We start from the raw sequence: 23,403 nt of genomic DNA, 5'->3' as shown, positions 1-23,403 counted from the left end.
AATCCTCAAGGATTAACAGTTGGTTTAGCCATGTAGCTGAAGAGAAAGAATGTCGTTAAGGAGAATGTGTACAAGTGAAAAAGGTAAAAGCATATGTCCTAACAACAATGACTCTTTGATGTTAAATTCTGAATCCAAAGAGTGGTTTGCTTTGGTACTAAACCTAAAAGAATTCTGTCAATTCTGCTTACAGGACAGTGTTTTGCTGACACACATGCTTTTGAAATGCCCAAGAGAAAACCTTTCTTCATGGAGTGTTAGTGCCACCTTGTGGTGAATCTTTCCATAGCGCCTAATAAGGATCAAACGTTTTACTTTTCAGTTCTCCCTTCTTTTCAAAGGACAGCTGGGAACTTCTCAGTAACCCTTAACCAGCTGTCACTGCCTCAGGTCCCATGAGACAGTTTTCCCTTTATTTCTCACAGTGGTCCAAACACTGCAGATCTTACCCTAATGGTAGAAAGCAAGTCTAGAACACGAATGCTATTGTCCGCAAGTGAGGGTCAGGTTCTGAAGCACACTGTGATCGATAACACTTTATGATGCATTCTCTTCACTGTAAACACTACTAACGGACATAAAAAAATGTGAATCACTGGAAAGACTTATTTTGAACTTTGATAGCAGTACTCAACATTTTAAAGGTAATACTTTCCTTATAAACTCACCTATAAATTTGATGAGACTCTAATGCAAATGCTACCAGCGACCTTAGGTGCCAGCATTCTCTAACTCCTGTGACCTAACTCCTAGAGGGCCTCACCCCAGCCCCCCTGAGCTCCCTGCATTCTGCCCTCTGCCTTCCCCCAGGACTCCCGCCTTTCAATGCTTCTTATTCCTGACTCCAAAATCTTTCTGCAGCCCATATCTCTCCTGTGTTCCTGATCCTAGTCATGTCCCAAATAATTACCGAGCACCTGATATGTGCCAGGCACTGGGGAAAAGTACGCTTACTGAATACTTCCACCTTCAAAACTCAACATGTGCAAAACAGAGTTGATCTTCTCTCCTGGAACCTTTTTCTATTCTATTTCCAATTTTGTGTGAATAGCATCACCCCCCACTTAGTGGCTCAAACCAGAAAAGTGAGTCATCTGGGCTTCTCCCCACCCCACAGTCAAATATCTCTTTCTAATCCTATCTCCCTACTATCTTTCCTTTTCTCCACCCCTATTATCAGTTGTGGTTCTCATGATCTGTACCAGTCAGAATGTGCTCGGTTATGCTGTTGGAACAAACTCAAATTTCAGTAGCTCAAAACAAACTTATTTCTACATGTCTATCTTGGCAGAAGGAAAAGACACAGTGAACCATATCCTCTCTTTTTTAAATTGTGGTAAGAAATACATAACACGAAATCTACCCTATTAACGCATTTTAAGTGTACAGTTCAGTACTGTTACCTATGTGTGCACTGCTGTGCAGCAGAGCTCTAGAACTTCTGCATCCTGTGTGACTGAAATTCTATACCCATTGCACAGCAACTCCCCAGTTCCCCTCCCCTGGCAACCACAATTCTACTTTCCGCTTCTATGACTTTGACTACTTTAGATATGCCTTGTCAGTGGAATCATACTGTATTCGTCTTTTTGTGACTGGCTTATCTCACTTAGTATAATGTCCTCAAGGTTCATCCATGTCGTAGAATCTCCTTCTTTTTAAATACTGAATAATATTCCATTATATGGATGGACCATATTTTCTTTATCTACTGGATATTTAGGCTGTTTCCATATCTTGATTATAAATAATAATGCAAATAATAATGCAATATGGTAATAATGCAACATGGTAGCACAAATATTTCTTCAAGATCCTGTCTTCAATTCCTTTGGATAAAAATCCAGAAGTGGGATCGCCAGATTGTATAGTAGTTTTATTTTTAATTTTTTGAGGACACTTCATACCATTTTCCATAGCAGCTGTACCATTTTACGTTCCCACCAACATCCTGTAATGGTTTCAATTTCTCCATATCCTTGCTGACACTTGTTATTTTTTGCTTTTTTTTTTGATAGTGGCCACCCTAATAGACATGAGGTGATACCTCACTGTGGTTTTGATTTGCATTTCCCTGATGATTAGTTATATAGTATAGCACCTTTTCATATACCTGTTAGCCATTTGTATGTCTTCTTCACAGAAATGCCTAGTCAGGACCTTTGCCCATATTTGTTTTTTGTGTTGTTGTTGTTTGTTACTGAGTTGTAGAAATTCCTTATATATTATGGATATTAATGCCTTATCAGATAAATAGGTTGCAAATACTTTCTCCCATTCCAAAGGCTGCCTTTTAACTCTGTTGATTGTTTCCTTTGCTGCCCAGAAGCTTTTTAGTTTGATGCATTCCTATTTGTCTATTTTTGTTTTTGTTGTCTGTGCTTTTAGTGTCAGATTCAGGAAATTACTGCCAAGACTAATGTTAGGAAACTTTCCCCCTATGTTTTCTTTTAGAAATTTTATAAGTTTCAGGTCATTTGTTTAAGTCTTTAATCCATTTTGAGTTGATTTTTGTACATGGTATAAGATAATGGCTAATTTCATTTTTTTTACATGTGGTTATCCAGTTTTCCCAGCAACATTTGTTGAAGAGACTATCCTATTGTGTAGTCCTGGCACCCTTGACTATATATGCATGGATTTATTTCTGGGCTCTCTATTCTGTTCCACTGGTCTCTATGCCTGTCTTTATGCCAGAAACATACTGTTTGGACCACTGTGGCTTTGTAACATGCTTTGAAGCATGGAAGTGTGAGGCCTCCAGCTTTGTTCTTCTTTCTCAAGATTGTTTTGGCTACTGGGGTTCCATATGAATTTTAGGATTGTTTTTTCTGTTTCTGTAAAAAATGCCATTGGGATTTTCATAGTGAATGTACTGAATCTGTAGATGGCTTTGGATAGTATGACATTTTAATAACCAATCCACGCACATGTATGTCTTTCCACTTATTTGTATCTCCTTTAATTTCCTTCAACAGTGTTTTGCGGTTTTCAGTGCATAAGTCTTTTACCTCCTTGGTTAAGTTTATTCCTAAGTACTTTATTCTTTTTGATTCTATTATAAATGGAACTGTTTTCTTAATTTCCTTTTTGGATTGTTTGTTGTTAACATATAAAAACTCAACTGATTTCTGTATGTTGATTTTGTATCCTGCAACCTTGCTGAATTTGTTAGTTCTAACAGGTTTTTTTAAAAAAATAATTTATTTAATTTATTTATTTTTGGCTGTGTTGGGTCTTCATTGTTGCGCACGGGCTTTTCCTAGTTGCGGCGAGCAGAGAATACTCTTCGTTGCAGTGCGTGGGCTTCTCATTGCAGTGGCTTCTCCTGTTGCGGAGCACAGGCTCTAGGAGTGCGGGCTTCAGTAGTTCTGGCTCGCGGGCTCTAGAGCGCAGGCTCAGCAGTTGTGGCACACGGGCTTAGTTGCTCCGCGATAATGTGGGATCTTCCCGGACCAGGGAGCGAACCCGTGACCCCTACAATGGCAGGAGGATTCTTAACCACTGCTCCACCAGGGAAGTCCCTTTTCCGATTTGAATGCCTTTTATTTCTTTTTCTCGCTTATTGCTCCAGCTAGGACTTCCAGTACTAATGTTGAACAGAAGTGGCAAAAGTGATCCTTGCCTTTTTCCTGCTCTTAGTGGAGAAGTTTTAGTTTTTCACCAATGGCTGTAGGCTTTTCATACATGGCCTTTATTATGTTGAGGTAATTTCCTTCTACTCCTAGTTTGTTGAGTGTTTTTTATTATGAAAGGGTGTCGAATTTTGTCAAATGATTTTTCTGCATCAACTAAGATGATATAATTATCCTTCCGTTAATGTGGTCTTTCACACTGATTGATTTTTGTAGAACCATCCTTCATTCCAGGGATAAATCCCATTTGGTCATGGTGTATAATCCTTTTAATGTGCTGTTGAATTTGGTTTGCTAGTATTTTGTTTAGGAGTTTTGCATCTACATTTGTCAGGAACGTTGGCCTGTAGTTCTCTTGTGGTATCTCTGTCTGGCATTGGTAGCAGGGTGATGCTGGCCTTATAAAATGTATACTTGAGAAGAATGTGTATTCTGCTCCTGTTGGGGGGAATGTTTTGTATGTCTGTTAGGTCCATTTGGTTTACAGTGTTGCTCAAGTCCTTTGTTTCCTTACTGATTCTTTGTCTGCTTGTTCTATCTATGATTGAAAATGGAGTAGTGAAATCTACAACTATTACTGAATTGCCTATTTCTCCCTTCAGATATGTCAGTGTTTGTTTCGTATGTTTGGGTGCTATGACAATGGATGCATATATATTTATCCCTGTTATATCTTCCTGGTTAATTGATCCTTTCACCATTATATAATGTCCTTCTCTCTTATGACAGTTCTGACTTACAGACTATTTTGTATGACATAAGAATGGCCACCCTGGCTCTCTTTCGGTTATCATTTGCATGAAATACCTTTTTCCATCCTTTTGTTTCCAATGTGTGCCATTAAATTTCTTTTTTAAAATACAATTCAATTAATTAATTAATTATTTTTTGGCTGTGGTGGGTCCTTGCTCAGGGGTGGGCCCTCCCCAGCTGCGTAAGCAGGGGCCTCTCCCCACCACAGTGCACGTGCCTCTCACCACGGTGGCCTCTCCGCTGTGGAGCATGGGGTCCAGGCGAGTGGGCCCCAGCAGCTGTGGCGCGTGGGCTCAGGAGCCGTGGCTTGTGGGTTCCAGAGCGCAAGCTCAGCAGCCATGGCACACAGGCCCAGCTGCTCTGCGGCATGTGGGGTCTTCCCGGATGAGGGATCGAACCCACGTCACCTGCATTGGCAGGCGTACCCTCAACCACTGAACCACCAGGGAAGTCCGCCATTAAATTTCAAGTGAGTCTTTTGGAGACAGTATATAGTTGGATTAAAAAAAAAAAAATCCAGGGCTTCCCTGGTGGCGCAGTGGTTAGGAATCCGCCTGCCAGTGCAGGCGACACAGGTTCGAGCCCTGGTCCGGGAAGATCCCACATGCCGTAGAGCAACTAAGCTCATGTGCCACAACTACTGAAGCCCGTGTGCCTAGAGCCCGTGCTCCGCAACAAGAGAAGCCACCTCAATGAGAAGCCCACGCACCACAACGAAGAGCAGCCCCCGCTCGCCACAACTAGAGAAAGCCAGCACGTAGCAACGAAGACCCAATGCAGCCAAAAATAAATAAATTAAAAAAATAAAAAATAAAAAATATCCACTCAGTCACTCTGTGTCCTTTGGTTGGAAATTTTAATCCATTTACATTTAAAGTAATTAATGACAGGGAAGAACTTACTACTGTAATTTTGTTGTTCTCTGTCTTGTAGCTTTTTGGTCTCTTTTCCTCTTTTGCTGTCTTCCTCTGTGTTTCGTTGAATTTCTCGTAGTGACATGCTTTGACTCCTTTCTTTCTTTTGTGTATATCTATAACAATCTATTTGCAGCTGATAACAACTGTGATCACATACAAAAACTCTACTCTCTTACCTCCCTTCCATTTCATGTTGTTGATGTTACAAATTATGTCTTTTTATATTGTGTATCCATAAACATATTTTATATATTTTCCATACTTTTAAGTTCTATACCAGAGTTAAAAGTGATTATATACACACACGTTACAGTATTCTGTTTGTCTACATACCCACCTTTAGCAGTGAGCTTTATACTTTCATGTGCTTTTGTGTTTCTATCTAGCATCCTTTCATTTCAACTCAAATGACTTCCTTTAGCATTTCTTGCAGGGCAGGCCTAGTGGTGATGAACCCCCTAAGCTTTTGTTTATCTGGGAATGTCTTAGTTCCTCCCTCAGTTATGCCAGATACAGCAGTCTTGACGGGCAGGGTTTTTTCTTTTACTTTTTTAGCACTATGAACATATCATCTTACTCTCTTCTGTCCTGTAAGGTTTCTGCTGAGATATGCTCTGAGAATCTTTTTTTTAAAATAAAGTTATTTATTTTATTTATTTATTTTTGGTTGCATTGGGTCTGTGCGCGGGCTTTCTCTAGTTGCGGCGAGCGGGGGTTACTCTTTGTTGCAGTATGTGGGCTTCTCTTGTTGCGGAGCATGGGCTCTAGGCACGCGGGCTTCAGTAGTTGTGGCTTGCAGGCTCTAGAGCGCAGACTCAGTAGTTGTGGCGCACGGGCTTAGTTGCTCCACGGCATGTGGGATCTTCCCGGATCAGGGCTCGAACCCATGTCCCCTGCATTGGCAGGCAGGTTCTTACCCACTGCGCCACCAGGGAAGCCCTCCTCTGAGAATCTTATGGGAGACTCACTGTACATGACAAGTTGCTTTTCTCTTGCTGTTTAAAAAATTCTCTTTGTCTCTGACTTTTGACCATTTGATTATAAAATGTCTGGGTCCATCCTAATTGAGCATCTTCATGATGATTATTTGGATTCTTTGTCAAGTAATTCACATACCTCCATTTCTTTAGGGATAGTTTCTGAATATTTATTTTGTTCCTTTGGTTAGACCATGGTTCTTCTTGTGCCTTGTTACTTTGTCAGGATCTATACATTTGAAAAACAGCCAACTCTCCCAGTCTTTAGACTGGCCCTGTACAGGGAAAAACCTTTACCAATCAGTTGGGCTATAAATTATGGAGGACTCTCAAACCTCTTCTGTGGATGCACCTTCTCTGGACCTATGTGTGTAAATTCCCAATTCAGAGAGGTTTTGCTGCCTTTTTTTTTTCAGGAGCTTGTAATCTCTTGCTCTCTCTGGTGTCCGTCTACAGTACTGCAGGTTCTCTGGAGGGGCTGTAAGATGCCCAGCTTTTTTGTTCTCAGTAGACCTCAAGCATCTAGAGTATGGTGGGTCTCACCAGTGCTCTGAGTTGGGCAAGAGAGAAACCAGTCCCTTGAAGAGCTCCACCCTCCCCCCAAAAGCTAGAACATTGGGTATATGTCCCACTCTTCCTTTCTCTTTGAGGGAAAAGTCACAGAGACGTAATGGCCTCTGTCTGCTATACTGTGGGTCCTTTGTAGCAGCAGCAAGCCTCTCAGCTCTTTTTTCCTCAGAAGCTTCCAGGCATCTAGAGTATGCAGGGTCCTGTCAGTGCGGAGTCAAGTGAGACAGAAACCAGCCCCTTGGGCAGTACCCCAAAAAGCTGGGACACTGGACGCACACTCCAACTCTTCCCCTCCCTAACCAGAAGCTGGGAATTGGGAGTTTTCTCTTGCTCTTTCTACACTAAGCCAAGGAAAGGGGCAAAGATGAGTGAGCGTATGCTAGTCCAAACCACTGCCTTTGTTCTTGATGATCTGAAACCTGGTGCTCCCTCCTGTCGGTGCTCAGATTTAGGAAAGACATAAGCCCGCCCCTTGGGTAAGCCCTCTGAGAAGTCTGAATGTTAGATGTATGTTCTAGTCTGCTCTTTGCCTCCCCAAGGAGAAGAGAGGAGTTAGGTGTTTCCTCCCATGAGTGCTACGTGTGCTGGGGGACGGGCTCTGGGGAGTGAGCTCCACTAATTTTCCTACAGGCCTCAATGCAGCTAACTGCCCTGTATGGAGTGCAGGAGCCTCGTAACTGGTTTCTAGATTTCTCACAAAGGAAACTGGTCCATGTGTTGTTGAATCAGTGTTTCTGTGGGGGAAGGAGAATTTGGGGATACCTATTCCACCACCTTGCCGACATCACCCCTAAGCATTTATTTTACCACTTTTTTTGCAAGTGACCTCTCACCCATACTCACATTTCACTGGCCAAAAGAAGCTACACGGCCCCCTCCAAGTTCAGCAGGGCGAGTATATTCCTGCCACAGAGAGGAAGCAGAATATCTGGGTTTTCTGCCTAGCATCTTAAGAGCCTCTAGGAGGCTTTTACTGATATCCCAGGCTGGATATTCTCAAAATACTCACGGGATGCTGTTTTAGACTCATAAGTACTACCCCGAGACATAACTGTCTCTGGCATTCCAAATCATATATGAGCACTTTCATTGGCAAGGTCTAATTTGGAATCTTACCAGGAAATATAATTCCTAGCTCAAACTAGCAATTCCTGGAGACTCCAGAGGGGGGTGACAATGATGTGCATCTCTCACCTTGATTACTCAACAGCCAAACAGATCTCCCTGCCTTTTCACTCCCTTATCCTCCTGCCTCAGAATGGTGCTGAAGGCCTGCATGGCCCTGGCCCCTCCCAGCTCGTAAGCCTTTCTCTTCACACTCCCAGTACCAGTGAGTGTCCAGGATACTACTACTCCTTGGACCTACAACATTCCACACCTTCACTTTCACTTTACTACCACCCTTTTCTTCCCTTGGCTACCTCCCTTGCTCTCTGTATCTTAGTTCAGGCACTGCCTTCCCAGGCATTCTAGAGCTGGACACACTGGAAGCACACAGGACAGGCAGTGAGTCTGCTTTCTTAGTTCCAAGATTCCAGAGACTACTGAAACATTTGTTATAGCAACAGCCTGGGGTGGGGACAAATTACTAATGGATACATCAATTTTAAGAAAATATCCAGATTTTACACGGAAATGTTAATGTTGAAAACAAAATGAGTAAGGTTTTAGTCTATCAGTGTAGTTTCTTCTTCCTTTTCCAATATCTACTTTCATTTCTTCACTCCCCAAAAGGCGGAGATATTATAATATTCAACTCTGATCATTCTATTTTAGGAAAACGGCTTAAAACACACTTGTGTCTATGTGGATGCCAATATTATATTCCTTAAAACTCTTAAGTGGCTTATAAATGGTTGACCAATATCAAGACATTCTTAGTTCACGGAATAGGAGCCTAAAGGGAAGAAAGATTTTCAGCAGCAAGGTGACTAGACAGCTTTAGTCTCACCTGACACAATCAGTCCTTATGTGAACAGCTGAGTGAATCATCTACCGCATGTGACAGAGATGCCACCATGATGCCCAATTCTTTAATCAAAGAAATACCACTTGGACTTTGCAAGTGGCAGGAAGTGTGTGCAGGCTCATGTGCGCACACAGAAAAGAAGTATTTGAGCACAAGAGGGTGGTGAAAGAGCAAGCAGGAAAAATACTGGCACAGTGGAAGAAACACAGAACCCTTCACATTTTACACTGCAGTATCTGCCCTTTAGGAAGATGGCATAAAACAGGGATCCAGAGCTATGTGATTAGAATTCCGTAGTGGCCCCCATCTCTGCAATGAAGTCAACCGCCATTCACAAAGAACCAATCTTCACTTGCTTTCATGAAAAGGAGAGCACTCAAATCCTCCTCATGGGTCAGCATGCAGATAACCAGCACATATCTGTGCCACAAAGGCAGTCCATAATACCATAGTTCAACTATGAATCTAGAAAAAATATTTGCCTCCCTACCTTTCGGCAGCGAGGATTGGGACAACTGAACCTCTTCACATCACTGTCCAACAGAGCAGGAAAGCTGCAGGAGGGGCACCTAGAATCAAAACCGCAGAAGGAATCTTATTCAGAATATTAAAGCCTGATTTGTTCCACGCGATTGTGCATACTAAGATGGAGTTTTCAGCTGGACAGCCACACCTCCTTTTGCTCCTTAACTTTTCATTAAAACACCGACTGAGGCTCTGCTTTGTGCGGGCTCTCACCAGGAAATGCAGGTGCCATTCTGGGTCCTGCCTCAGTGCAAACCACTCAATATTTAACATACCTTTCTGAGAACTCCTTACACACGTCATCTTTCCTCTAACCCAACACACAAGGACTGTACCTATAAGCCAGATGATTAAGAGGTGCCAAGGAATGTAGGTAAAAATATGAACTGCAAATTTTTCTATCAATACAATTATTCTCTTATTTAAAAGCAAGAAATGCCATAAAACCTGGAGATAGAGCTCTGTTACAGAATTTTCATCACCAATGAAAGGGCCCAGGCAGTCTTCCTAACAAGGAATGAGTTGACAGGTGACACTCTGACTCTGAGGACTCACCTGACAAGCTCATCAGCGTAGGCTGCAGCAACTTCTTCTTCTGCTTTTCGCTCATAGTATTTATACAGGATGGTCTGGGGAAGCACCTTCTCCAGTTCACTGGTTGGGAATGAACACGTGCAGCTGCCTTCCATGCAGCTGAGCTCTGACTAGAATGATACGGTCAGGAGGCAAAGGGGAAAAAAAAAAATTTAACCAAGTTTTCAGAAACACAAAAAAACCTCAGTGGTTAAATGCATCTTTCAATGGAAAGCAAATAAATCGTGGTTTGGAACACAGACTCTGAGATGGTAAAGGTCCCCTCTTCTGTCCCCTCTTCTCTGAGAAACCACACTCAAAACAAGAAAACCATGAAACAAAAACACGAAGTCCATCTTTGATTCTACCAGAGGACGTCTATCAGCCTAAACCACAATATATGAAGATGGGAAGTAGATGAGGAAGGATAAATCGCTTAGCAGATTAGAGGAGGAAAGTCACAGCTCAGTGTCTGAAAAGCAGATACTCATGATAAGCAAGTTGATTCCCTCTACAGTCTGTGGAAAAGCTGGAGTTCCGAACTTCTTGGAAGGCAGAGATGAGTGGTAGGAGGGGAGGGGATTGACAAAATGCTATTGCACACTTAATAGGCTACAGTATAGTGTAAACATAACTTTTCTATGCACTGGGAAATCAAAAAGTTGTGTGACTCATTTTATTGTGATATTTGTTTTACTGCAGTGGCCTGGAACCGAACTTGCAATATCTTTAAACTATGCCTATATTCTGCTAATCACAACCACTCTGCTCAATAACTGCTACTTAGGGGACTTCCCTGGTGGCGCAGTGGTTAAGAATCCACCTGCCAATGCAGGGGACACAGGTTTGAGCCCTGGTCTGGGAAGATCCCACATGCCGTGGAACTAAGCTTGTGCGCCACAACTACTGAGCCAGCGCACTAGAGCCCGTGAGACACAACTACTGAGCCCGCGTGCCACAACTACTGAAGCCCGCACGCCTAGAGCCCGTGCTCTGCAACAAGAGAAGCCACCACAATGAGAAGCCCGCGCACCGCAACGAAGAGTAGCCCCCACTCGCTGCAACTAGAGAAAGCCCGCCGCAGCAACGAAGACCCAACGCAGCCAAAAATAAATAAATAAATACATTTATAAACAAAAAACGAAAAACAAAAAAAACCCTGCTACTCAGTCCTTGACTAAATTACAACTGATTTTAGAATAATTGATGTCAAGTGGTTTGATTATTGGTGAGGCATTTATGAAAAGCAATTTTGGTTTTTAAGTGTTCATTAAGACAAAACAAAACTCCTTTCCATATTGTATGTTGGTGTCAAGAGAAACTGACTTTGGACAGAGAAATATAATCTTGTATAAAATATTATTCATTTTAATACAACTATATAAAATGTTTTTAAAATTTTGTTAAAAAAATACTAATTTGCAGCCTCATATATTCAAACAGCCTGCAAGATTCTCTTTTTGAGTTCATCCTTCATTTTAATTTCAAACAGAAGATGACTGAAGAAGCTGGTGCTCCAGTGAGCTGGGTATGAGAGCATGGAAGAATTAAACCATTCCCTGAAAAGAAATCTGCTGTGCTTCAAATCAACATAATCACACAAATCAAAGGCTGTCTAGGAATCACACACATTAGCATGTCTTAGCAGAGTTCCACATCACCTCAGAAAAGGCACTTCCATGAGGTATTTACATTTGTCTATAAATGTGGTGTCCTCAAACTCTGTGAGTATCTCCTATGTATGGACACACTGTACGGTTCTTACCTTTCCAGATCCAAAGACTGCCTCTTGGGCATATCTGATGAGACACTCTTTGCAGAACAAGTGAGCATCTGCACACTGCGTCAGTTCCTCAAATGGAAATTCCCCGTAGCAGCAGCGGCACTCAATCAACTGGCCATCCTGCAAGCCACCAGAAACGCACATGAAATTCCCTACACTCAAGTAGAGGGGGCAGCCATGTTTCATATTCCCCCACCCCCAAACACATTCTGAGGTGAAAAGCAATCCCTAGAAGCCATAAAACAATCGTGAGCTGTTTTCGCTGTATAAATCTAGCTTAAGATGCTAGTACAAATATTAATACGTAGCTAAAGACAGTGAGATTTTCATGGTTTTTTTTTTGGGTATTCTTTGGTATCATCCTTTGTATAAAGTTATCATATTCATGAATTCCGTGGTACCAGCAGAACCGTAACATCTATAATCAGATGTTAACATAACAGTCAGGGACAAGTGGCATGAGGGATATTATTTAAAAAGTTTCGGGCTTCCCTGGTGGCACAGTGGTTAAGAATCCGCCTGCTTGGGCTTCCCTGGTGGCGCAGTGGTTGAGAGTCTGCCTGCCAATGCAGGGGACACGGGTTCGAGCCCTGGTCTGGGAGGATCCCACATGCCACGGAGCAACTAGGCCCGTGAGCCACAATTGCTGAGCCTGCACGTCTGGAGCCTGTGCTCCGCAACGGGAGAGGCCGCAACGGTGAGAGGTCCGCGCACCGCGATGAAGAGTGGCCCCCGCTTGCCGCAACTAGAGAAAGCCCTCGCACAGAAACGAAGACCCAACACAGCCATAAATAAATAAATAAATAAATTAAAAAAAAAAAAAAAAAAGAATCCGCCTGCTAGTGCAGGGGACACGGGTTCGAGCCCTGGTCCAGGAAGATCCCACATGCCACGGAGCAACTAAGCCCGTGCACCACAACTACTGAGCCTGCGCTCTGAGCCCGTGAGCCACAACTACTGAGCCCGTGCACCACAACTACGGAAGCCCGCACGCCTAGAGCCTGTGCTTTGCAACAAGAGAAGTCACCATGATGAGAAGCCCATGCACCGCAACGAAGAGTAGCCCCCACTCGCTGCAAGTAGAGAAAGCCTGTGCGCAGCAACGAAGACCCAACGCAGCCAAAAATAAATAAATTAAAAAAAAAAAAAAAGTTGGATTTTGCTCCTTATCATAAGACAAGAGTGCGATGGGGTCACGACTCAGCCCAAGCTTTATCTTAAGTGACTACTGAAGCTATATAAAGCAGCATCTCAAGTACTGCGAGTACCAGGAAACTTACACTTTTTATTAAGGGCAGTGACTGATCCAGTCACTAGTCCATTTCTACCATGTTAGAAAAGGCCACTACATGAGGATGGCTGACATCATACAAAAGCCATCTGGTCCTGAGGTTAGACACATCTCTTCCTTCTAACTCTATAAGTGATACGTGAATTCTAAAGTTTGCTCTAAGAGTCTATCCAATGGATTCCAGGCAATGTTTTTTAAGAGGCACGACTCTAACAATATTATCTTCCCTCCAAATCTGATCCAATTTGGAAGCAAGAGTGACTATAATGGTTTAAGTACCTGACTGTAACTTAGCTGAAGCTCAAACTCAGCAGATCAACAGCAAAGGTTATACGGAAACCAATTTGTCATCAAAATGCTCAGGAAATGTGAGAAGAGAAAACAGCTAATGAAAATACCCAGAATAAATTGATTGGTGAGATTTTAACTACCTTTTGATACTGTTCTTCATTCATCTGCAGGGCAAGCAAAAAGTCTTCATGCTGAGGAACAAAAAACCATACACGCAGATGCAAATTTAGTCAAGATGCCACAAACCATTAAGCACTTACTTTCATAAACATAAAAAAACCCTATTATTAATAGTCATCTCTTCAGTTACATAGTTTAGTAGTTTAAAAAGTTACCTGAGAGTAAATTTACAATGCATCAGAACACTACACATGAAAAAGGAAACCATATAAATACTAGAATATATGGGGAAAACTTCCTTAAATCTGACTCAAAATATAGAAGGAATAAAAGACTGACATAAAACACTTATGAAGAGTACAGAATAGCATAAGCAAACAAAAAAAACTGAATGGGTAAAAACCAAGCTTGACAACATACTTTGCTGGTGAGGTTAGCGGGAAACAGGCACTCTTGTACATTACTGGTGGGAATGCAAAACAGTACCACCACTATGGAAGGGAATTTGGCACCATATAACAGTTACGTAAGTATTTACACTCCAATTCATCAATTGCACTTGTAGGAATCTATTCCAAAGTTACCCTGGGGCAGAAATATGAAATGATGTATGCACAAAGTTATTTATCATGGCACTATTTATAATAGCAAAAAACTGGAAACAACCCTGAATGTCCCTCAATAGGGGAATAACTGAATCAACTCTGGTACTGCAGACAATGGGACACTAGGCAGTTTTAAAAAGGAAAGAGAAAAATCTCCATGGATTGCCGTGGGGTCATCGCCAAGAAGCACAGTTAAGTGAAAAAGGCAAGAGTAGAACAGTGTGTACCTTTTAATAAGAAAGGTTTAAAAAAATAAATATATATACACATATATGCTTTTACATAAAATAAGACAAACCAAAAACTATTAATAATGGTTATGTATAGAGGGAGTTAGAGGACATGGGGAGGACAGACAGGACAGAGGCTAGATCTCTCTGAATGTTGTTTTATAGTTTTGACTTTAAAAATACTTTACATAACTGAACAACAGAATTAAATGAAAAAAATTAAAAACCAATTTCTTAAAACTTAAAAATAAACAGAAACAAATAAACTTCTTTGCTTGCCAAGTTAATGGCATAACCACACTTATTTCAAGTAACTTTATAATATTTTAATTTCAAATTCCTAATCTAAGTTATAAATAAACCCTAGGCCGTATTTAGCAATATTATTGGTAATAATACTGGGTTGTTATTTGGGATCTACTAAGTATACAACATAGGATAAACAAAATAAGCCATTATGGTAATGTAATTAAGAGCCAAGATTTTCAGCATAGGAGAAAAGAAATGCTTACATAAAATGAAAGAAGTAAAAAAAAAAACCTCAGTATGAATTTCCACTAAAAGAAACTATGACACCTTGGAAAAGTTGGTGATTCCAGGTCCAGGTTAGGAAAAGCAGAAGTTGAACCTGGGTCACCAGGTATGCCAGAAAACAAGGATACTCTCAAAGACGACTAGGTCCAGGACAGAGGAACTAACTTGAAGGTGACGCCACTGGCCAAAGAAGGGACAATTTGGACGTCAAAAAGATGACCACAACCATCTTGCCAATACTTCAACACTTCTCTGATGAGACTGGCAGTGATATTAGCAAATGTGGTGTTTTGATACTATACTGTGAAATGTGCCAACATCTGGAAGGTCTACATAACTCAGTGAATCGGTGTTTATGATAAAATCATGCATGGGTGAAAGATCTATTCGAACTGCAAGCTACACTAACAGATTTTAATGTAACAGATACTGTCACAGGTAACTCTATGACGGATGGATCAAGATGACAATTCTCCAAAATTCCAATTTCTGTTTGAGATCCAGAATTTTATCATTGGACATAAATAATCACTTCATTCATTTTTGAGAAAATTCCTGCTAAATACCTAATTTTGAATAATCATAGTTTTTCTGTCAGTCATTTTTTCAAGTAAAAATGGTGGGTTTTTTTGGGGGGGGGTAGGGAGAAGGGCCTAATTCAGCAGCTTGCAATTCGATGTCACAAATGTTTCTCCTTGAGAAAACCATCATAGTCAGTATGCAGCAAAAGCACTTAATGCATACATTCGGCCCTCCATATATGCAGGTTCTGCATCCACAGATTCAACAACCTCGAATCAAAAATATCTGGGGTAAAAAAAATTCTAGAAAGTTCCAAAAAGAAAAACTTGAATTTACAGTGTGCTGCCAATTATTTACAGAGCATTTACATTGTATTAAGTGTTGTAAGTAATCTGGAGATGATTTAAAGTATCCGGGAGGATGTGTGTAGATTATATGCAAATATTATGCCATTTTATACAAAGGACTTGAGCATCTATAGATTTTGGTATCTGTGGTGGGGGTCCTGGAACCAACACCCCATGGATACGGAGGGACAACTGTACTTCCCATTTTGTCATACAGAGTATTGAAAAGATGTTTTCAAGGGTTAAAATTTCATAAAGTAATTTCTACTGCTTCATCAAAGCATCAAATACATTTTTAGACGACATGGGCTTTTTTTGTTGTTTTTTTAAATGTGAGTGCATGGTGGTGAAGAAAGTAATGATTTCCAGTAGAGTTTGGTGCCACTGGCTTGATTCATGCTAAGGCACCATTACTTTTGTTCCTCAGTACAAATTCAACAATGTGAAAAAGGTAAATATCGTCTTATCATGATAAGAGATCTGACGTCGCAGACATCCTAAAGAGTCTTGGGAAACCCAGGGGTCCATGGGGCAAATTTGAGAGTTGCTGGTCTAGAAAACACATATAGGCACACTTCATTTTACTGCACTTTGCAGATAGTGCCTTTTTTTTTTTTTAAAACAAACTGAAGGTTTGTGGCAACCCTGCATCAAGCAAGTCTGTCAGTGCCATTTTTCCAACAGCATTTGCTTACTTCATGTCTCTGGTCACATTTTGGCAATTCTCACAATATTTCAAATTTTTTCATTATTATTATTACTGTATTTGTTATGGTGATCAGTGATCTTTGATGTTACCACTGCAATTGTTTTGGGGTGCCATGAACTGCACCATATAAGACAATGAACTTAATTGATAAATGTCATGTGTGTTCGGACTGTTCCACTGACTGGCCATACCCCATCCTTCTCCCTCTTCTCCCGCCTCCCTATTCCTCGAGACATAACAATGCTGAAATTAGGCTAATTAATAACCCTACAATGGCCTCTAAGCATTCAAATGAAAGGAAGAGTGGCCCACCTCACTTTAAATCAAAAGCTAGAAACAATTTAAGCTTAGTGAGGAAGACATGTCAAAAGTCGAGACAGGCCAAAAGCTAGGCCTCTTGCACCAAATAGTTGGCCAAGTTGTGAATGCAAAGGAAAAATGTTTGAAGGAAATTAAAAGTGCTACTCCAATGAACACACAATGATAAGAAAGTGAAACAGCCTTACTGCTGATATGGAGAAAGATTCAGTGGTCTGGACAGAAGATCAAACCAGCCACAATATTTCCTTAAGCCAAAGCCTAATCCAAAGCAAGGCCCTAACTCTCTTCAATTCTATGAAGGCTGAGAAAAGTGAGGAAACTGCAGAAGTCTGAAGCTAGCCGAGGTTGATTCCTGAGGTTTAAGGAAAGAAGTCATTTCCATAACATAAAAGTGCAAGGTGAAGCAGCAGATGCTGACATAGAAGCTGCAGCAAGTTATCCAGAAGATCTAGCTAAGATAATTAATGAAAGGTGGCCACACTAAACAACAGATTTTCAAATGTAGACAAAACAGCCTTATATTGAAAGAAGATGCCATCTAGGACTTTCAGTGCTAGAGAGGAGAAGTCACTGTCTGGCTTCAAAGGACAGGCTGACTCTCTTGTTAGGGGTTAATGCACCTGATGACTTGAAGCTGAAGCCAGTGCTCCTTTTACCTTCCAAAAATCCTAGGGCCCTTAAGGATTAGGCTAAATCTACTCTGCCTGTGCTCTATAAATGGAATAACAAAGCCTGGACGACAGCATATCTGTTTATAACATGGTTTACTGAATATTTTAAGCTCGTTGTTGAGAACTACTGCTCAGAAAAAGATTCCTTTCAAAATATTCCTTTACTGCTCACTGAAATGCTGCTGGTCACCTAAGAGCTCTAACGGAGATGAACGAGATTAATGTTTTCATGCCTGCTAACAAAACATTCATTCTGCAGCCCATAGATCAAGGAGTAATTTTTGACTTTCAAGACTTATTATTTAAGAAATACATTTTGTAAGGCTTATAGCTGCCATAGTGATTCCTCTGATGGATCTGGGGCAAAGTCAATTGAAAACTTCTGGAAAGGATTCACCATTCTACATGCAAAGAGGAACATTCATAATTTATGGGAAGATGTCAAAATATCAACACTAACAGAAGTTTGGAAGAAGCTGATCCCAATACGTGTGGATGACTTCAATGGAGAAATTAATTGCAGATGTGGCAGAAACAGCAAGAGACCTAGAATTAGAACTGAATTGCTGCAATCTCATAATAAAGCCTTAACGGGCAAGGAGTTGCTTTTTATTGATAAGCAAAGAAAGTGGTTTCTTGAGATGGAAACTACTGGTGAAGATACTATGAAGATTGTTGAAATGACAACAAAGGATTTAGAAAATCACATAAACTTAGTTGATAAGGCAGCAGCAGCAGGATTTGAGGGGACTGACTCCCATTTTGAAAGAAGTTCTACTGTGGGTGAAATGCTATCAAACAGCACTGCATGCTACAGAGAAATCATTCATGAAAGCAAGAATCGATTGTTTCAGCAAACTTCATTATTGTCACATTTAAGAAATCTGGACAGCCACCCCAGCCTTCAGCAAGCACCACTCTGATCAGGCAGCAGCCACCAACAACACTGAGGCAAGACCACTCACCAGCAAAAAGACTATGACTCGCTAAAAGCACAGATGATGGTTAGCATTTTTTAGCAATAAAAGTATTTCTTAATTAAGGCATGTACATTGTTTTTTTTAGACATAATGCTATTGCACACTTACTAGACTACAGTGTAGTGTAAACATAACTTTTCTATGCACTGGGAAACCAAAAAATTCGTATGACTAGTTTTATTGCAATATTCACTTTATTGCGGTGGTTTGGAACTGAACCCGCAATATCTCCGAGGTCTGTTTGTATTAAATAACCAATATATGTATATTCCAGTTGACTTGCACATTTGATAGTATATTTGGAAGAATTAAAGAGCTAAATGGAATCTCTCTGTTTTTTCCTCCATTTCCTCTAATTTCCACCATTAGAGGGTGAAGGAGGTGAAACAGATGTGTTTACTAAGCTCCAATTAAAATTCTCTAACATAAATCTGATTTATGAAACTGTGAACTTCAGTCAGTATCATTACAAAATCTAGTTTTGTTTTCCTTTTAAAAGTTTTACAGTTTATTCAAATGAATCACTTGAAAGAAAAGGCAAATCTTATAAGACAGTTTTATACTACAGCAAACCAGAATCCCAGAAACACATTCCAAGCACATCTTCCTACCTCTGCCATCTCTTTGATTTTCTGCTCATAGAACTCCTGCTCTTGCTGCACAGCTGGAAGGAGAGCACGCCGGTCATAAGACCTACAATGTCGCCGCTTATTTTCCAGAAAGAACATCCTCTTTTCTATTTTTTTGTCACCTAGAAGATAAATGACAATGCAAAATCATGCAGACAACTGTTCTGCTAGGAATCCAGGCAGCCATCCCAGTCCTCTGTGGCCTGGTCCTACAGAGGACGTTTAGTGACTTTCCCATAACATATTCTCTTTGGGAAAACTGGGCTCCTTACCATTCCCTAACATTCCACGCACTTCCCGACTTTCTTCCTCTCCACCCCTCCCTCGCTCCTGCTTATTATAATCCAACTGGAAGGTCTCTCCTAGCCTGTCAGTACTGCACTGTGTGAATATACCACAATTTATTGTGCATTCACTACTGAGGACAGGCAGGTTTACAGTTTTGGGTTATTATGACCAGGGCTGCTATACATATGCTTGCAACTCAGCTGAGTATACGTGAAGGAGTAGAATTGCTGGGTCAGCTTAGAAAACAGTGCCCGTTTTCCAAAGTGTCTGTTCCAATTTACACTCTCCCCCCACCAGCAATGTATGTGAGTTTCAATCACTCCACATTGTCCTCAACACCTGACGACATCAGTTTTTAATTCGAGCCATTCTGGTAGATGCACATGTGTTACATGTATATTTAAAAATTTTTTTTATTTTGAAAATTTCAAAGACAGAAAAGAGCAGTACCTAGATTTACAATAAATAACACTTAGAATAAAAGCTAACAAAATGACAAATGTCAAATCTTGCAGTTGGTCTGATTTAGGTTTTGTATTTCTTTGGTTGATTTGGTAATGTACATTTTCTAGAAAACTGTCTATTCCATCCAGATTTTCTATTTACTCAAAAAACCTTTTTGATAATCTCTTTTGATTTTATCAATATTTACTATACACTGATACGTTTTATTTTTCCTCTCTTTTCTCTTGTTCACTCTCACTAGTTTTTAAAAATTAATATTTTTTTTCATTGATTATTTAGAAAACCAGTTTTTGGTTCTCTATTCTGTTCCATCTATCTGTCTATATTTCTGCCAAGCCCACCTGGTTTTCTTTTTAAAGAGTATTTATTTATTTTATTTATTTATTTAATTTTATTTTTTGGCTGCGTTGGGTCTTAGTTGCAGCACATGGGATCTTCGTTGCGGCATGCAGGATCTTTCGTTACAGTGCTCGTACTTAGTTGCCCTGTGGCTTGTGGGATCTTAGTTCCTCGAGCAGGGATTGAACCCGTGTTCCCTGCATTGGAAGGTGGATTTTTAACCACTGGACCACCAGGGAAGTCCCAAGACCACCTGGTCTTAATCACTGTGGCTATGTAGTAAGTCTTGAAATCCAGTAGACTAATTTCTCCCACTTTATTCTTCTTTTTAAAAATCACTGGGACTTCCCTGGTGGCGGAGTGGTTAAGAATCTGCCTGCCAATGCAGGGGACATGGGTTCGAGCCCTGGTCCGGGAAGATCCCACATGCTGCGGAGCACATAACCCGTGTGCCACACTACTGGGCCTGTGCTCTAGAGCCCTCAAGCCAAAACTACTGATAAATAAATTTATTAAAAAAAAGAAATCATTTTAGCTATTCTAGTACCCTGCCTTTCCGTATAAATTTTAGGATAATTTTAGGATACCTTGCCTGTATCTACAAAAAAATCTTGCTGGGATTTTGACAGAAATTACATTAAGCATGGTATCCATTTGGGGAGGATTTACATCTTCACTGAGTCTTCCAATCCATGAACATAGTACGTTTCTCCATTTATTTATATTTTCTTTGATTTCTTTCTTCAGTGTTTTGTAGTTTTCATCCTAAGTCCTGTACATGTATTGTTAAATTCACATCTAAGTATTTAATTTTTTTCAGAGCGACTTTACTTTTTAATTTATTTATTTATTTATTTATGGCTGTGTTGGGTCTTCGTTGCTGCGTGCAGGCTTTCTCTAGCTGCAGTGAGTGGGGGCTACTCTTTGTTGCGGTGCGTGGACTTCTCATTGCGGTGGCTTCTCTTGTTGCGGAGCACCGACTCTAGGTATGCGGGCTTCAGCAGTTGTGGCACGTGGGCTCAGCAGTTGTGGCTCATGGGCTCTAGAGTGCAGGTTCAGTAGTTGTGATGCACCGGTTTAGTAGCTCCGTGGCATGCAGGATCTTCCCGGACCAGGGATCAAAACCCGTGTCCCCTGCATTGGCAGACGCTTCTTAACCACTGCACCACCCGGGAAGTCCCAGGAAGGTACATTTTTGGCTTGATATAAAGGAAGAACTTTCTAACAGACATAGCTGACCAACTAGGGAGTAGATCATCTTGTGAAGTGATACTTTCTTTTCTCTACCACTGAAAGTCAGAAACAAATACTGAATGACTATGTATTAGGGATGCCTAGTCTAAACTGTGGATAAATTCAGCTGAATGAAAAACCACCTATACACTGTCCCCACTTTCATTCTGCCACAGACCTGTGAGAACGTCACGTCAGGAGAGCAGTGCTTCACAGAGTAGCTTGGCGACCTTAGAAGTCAGAGCCTAGGACGTTTTCTTTTAGACCCTGAAGAGTTCAAAAATTCAAATACTTTCCAACTCTATAACTATCTCATGGATTTTTCATTTAGTCACACCTGAAGTCAAGTCATGAAATTAATTACAGATGTAACGGAAAGACACATAGGAGAAAAGAAAGGGAAATATTCTTATTTATGACATAATCTACAGGAAAAGTTGAAGTGGACTCTTTTCTTAGACACAAGCAACTAAGATCAAATTTGTTGCAAAATTCAGCAAGTTTACCTTGGCAGGAGGTAGGGAGTTAGACCTGAAGTAACCTCTTTGAAAGAGCTTTCAGCAGTTACTTCATCAATACGAATAACAGAATTTTAAATAAACAGCTTAAGTGGCAGTCTAAGAGCTGTTTGGTTTTTTTCTGTGTAGAAGCCACTCTCTCAGGTGTGTAAGTGACTCCTCTGCAGTAAGCAATCAATCACTGGTCTAGCTTTTACTATGTAGTGATAAGGTTAATTCTTGTCAAACCTTCAAGACCTCTTTTCCCCCCAAGTTGAAGAATGTCCCCAAACACTTTTCCACATGTGAATCTAACACTACACACAATTTTCCTGTCATGGTGTATCCTAAACAGGAAGATGACAAATGTAGCCACTTTCTAAAAACACCGATGTGCCATCAAAGCAGTCATGTCGGACTTCCCTGGTGGCGCAGTGGTTAAGAATCTGCCTGCCAATGTAGGGGACACAGGTTCGAGCCCTGGTCCAGGAAGATCCCACATGCCGCGGGGCAACTAAGCCCGTGCGCCACAACTACTCAGCCTGTGCTCAAGCCTGCGAGCCACAACTACTGAGCCCACGTGCTGCAACTACTGAAGCCCAGGCTCCTAGAGCCCACGATCCACAACAAGAGAAGCCACTGCAATGAGAAGCCTGCGCACCACAACGAAGAGGAGCCCCCGCTCGCCACAACTAGAGAAAGCCCGCGCACAGCAACGAAGATGCAACGCAGCCAATAAATAAATAAATATAAATAGATAAATAAATTTAAAAAGAAAAAGAAAAAAAAAAAGCAGTCATGTCAGTGACACTCCTCAGACTGCTGTAACAGGGCATTTCTAAGCAGCCACACCACGACTCCCCTTCCGGGCTGTGCGGGAGCAGACGGCCCTGCAAACACCATCAGCAACGCTCCCATTTGGCCATTACCTTGTTCAAATTTGAAATCTATGTAAGAATACTGATTCATTTCTTTTCTCTTTTTTCTTTTTCCACTGGTTTCTGGCGATAGCTCCTGCCATTTTTTAATGGCATCAGAAAAGGCCTAAAAATTGAGAAAGGGAAAGGTTACCGCTGTAAATGGGACAAAAAAAGTACATGAAACATCGGCAATCCCCAAATCTCGTTGTGACTCACAGTTTCAGCCATTTTCCCTACATGGCTTACCAGAAAAGGCAGCAGCAAAATAAACAGGTAGCATTTCATTATTTTCATTTTCCCTTTCAACAACTGCTATAATGGTAGAACCAAAATGCTTACTGATAAAGGTACACAAGAAAATAGAAACTACTGAAGCTGTCCTTAAATAAGCACAGGTTAAATCACATAACAAATGGGTACAAGTTATATTTTACAGGCAGCATCTTACATGGTGTTTCCCTGGTCAACACTCCCTCCTCCACTTCCCCCACATTCTCGTTGCTTTCACCCACATCCCCACTTTGTACTGAACACTGGAGTGCAAAATTCTTATGCCAGTGATAATCCCTTTTCTTTCATTCCTTTAGCTTCTCCCCCTTTTTATTTTTTATTTATTTTTATTTATTTTTATTTTTTAGCATCTTTATTGGAGTATCTCCCCCCTTTTAGATCTTTCCAATAGGCATTTAAAGGTGCTCAAGTCTCTGCC

At 40.9% G+C, this 23,403-nt stretch overlaps 1 protein-coding gene across 5 annotated transcripts in view; it reads right to left on the bottom strand.

Annotated features, from left to right (window-relative positions):
- Positions 1-23,403, bottom strand: part of RNF216 (ring finger protein 216) — a 169,325-nt gene that overhangs the window by 87,218 nt on the left and 58,704 nt on the right. For all 5 annotated transcript variants that reach the window (XM_061208521.1, XM_061208522.1, XM_061208523.1 and 2 more), the window contains exons 8-13: positions 22,704-22,818; positions 18,935-19,074; positions 13,425-13,475; positions 11,685-11,822; positions 9,902-10,050; positions 9,312-9,390 (exon numbers count right to left, since the gene is read on the bottom strand). In XM_061208521.1, the coding sequence (XP_061064504.1) occupies positions 9,312-9,390; positions 9,902-10,050; positions 11,685-11,822; positions 13,425-13,475; positions 18,935-19,074; positions 22,704-22,818 (672 nt within the window). The remainder of the gene's footprint in view (positions 1-9,311; positions 9,391-9,901; positions 10,051-11,684; positions 11,823-13,424; positions 13,476-18,934; positions 19,075-22,703; positions 22,819-23,403) is intronic.

This window comes from Eubalaena glacialis, chromosome 13, assembly GCF_028564815.1.
Source record: "Eubalaena glacialis isolate mEubGla1 chromosome 13, mEubGla1.1.hap2.+ XY, whole genome shotgun sequence".
NCBI lineage: Eukaryota > Metazoa > Chordata > Mammalia > Artiodactyla > Balaenidae > Eubalaena > Eubalaena glacialis.
Note: the sequence above shows the minus strand (reverse complement) of the source record. Positions and strands in the feature narration are given on the sequence as shown.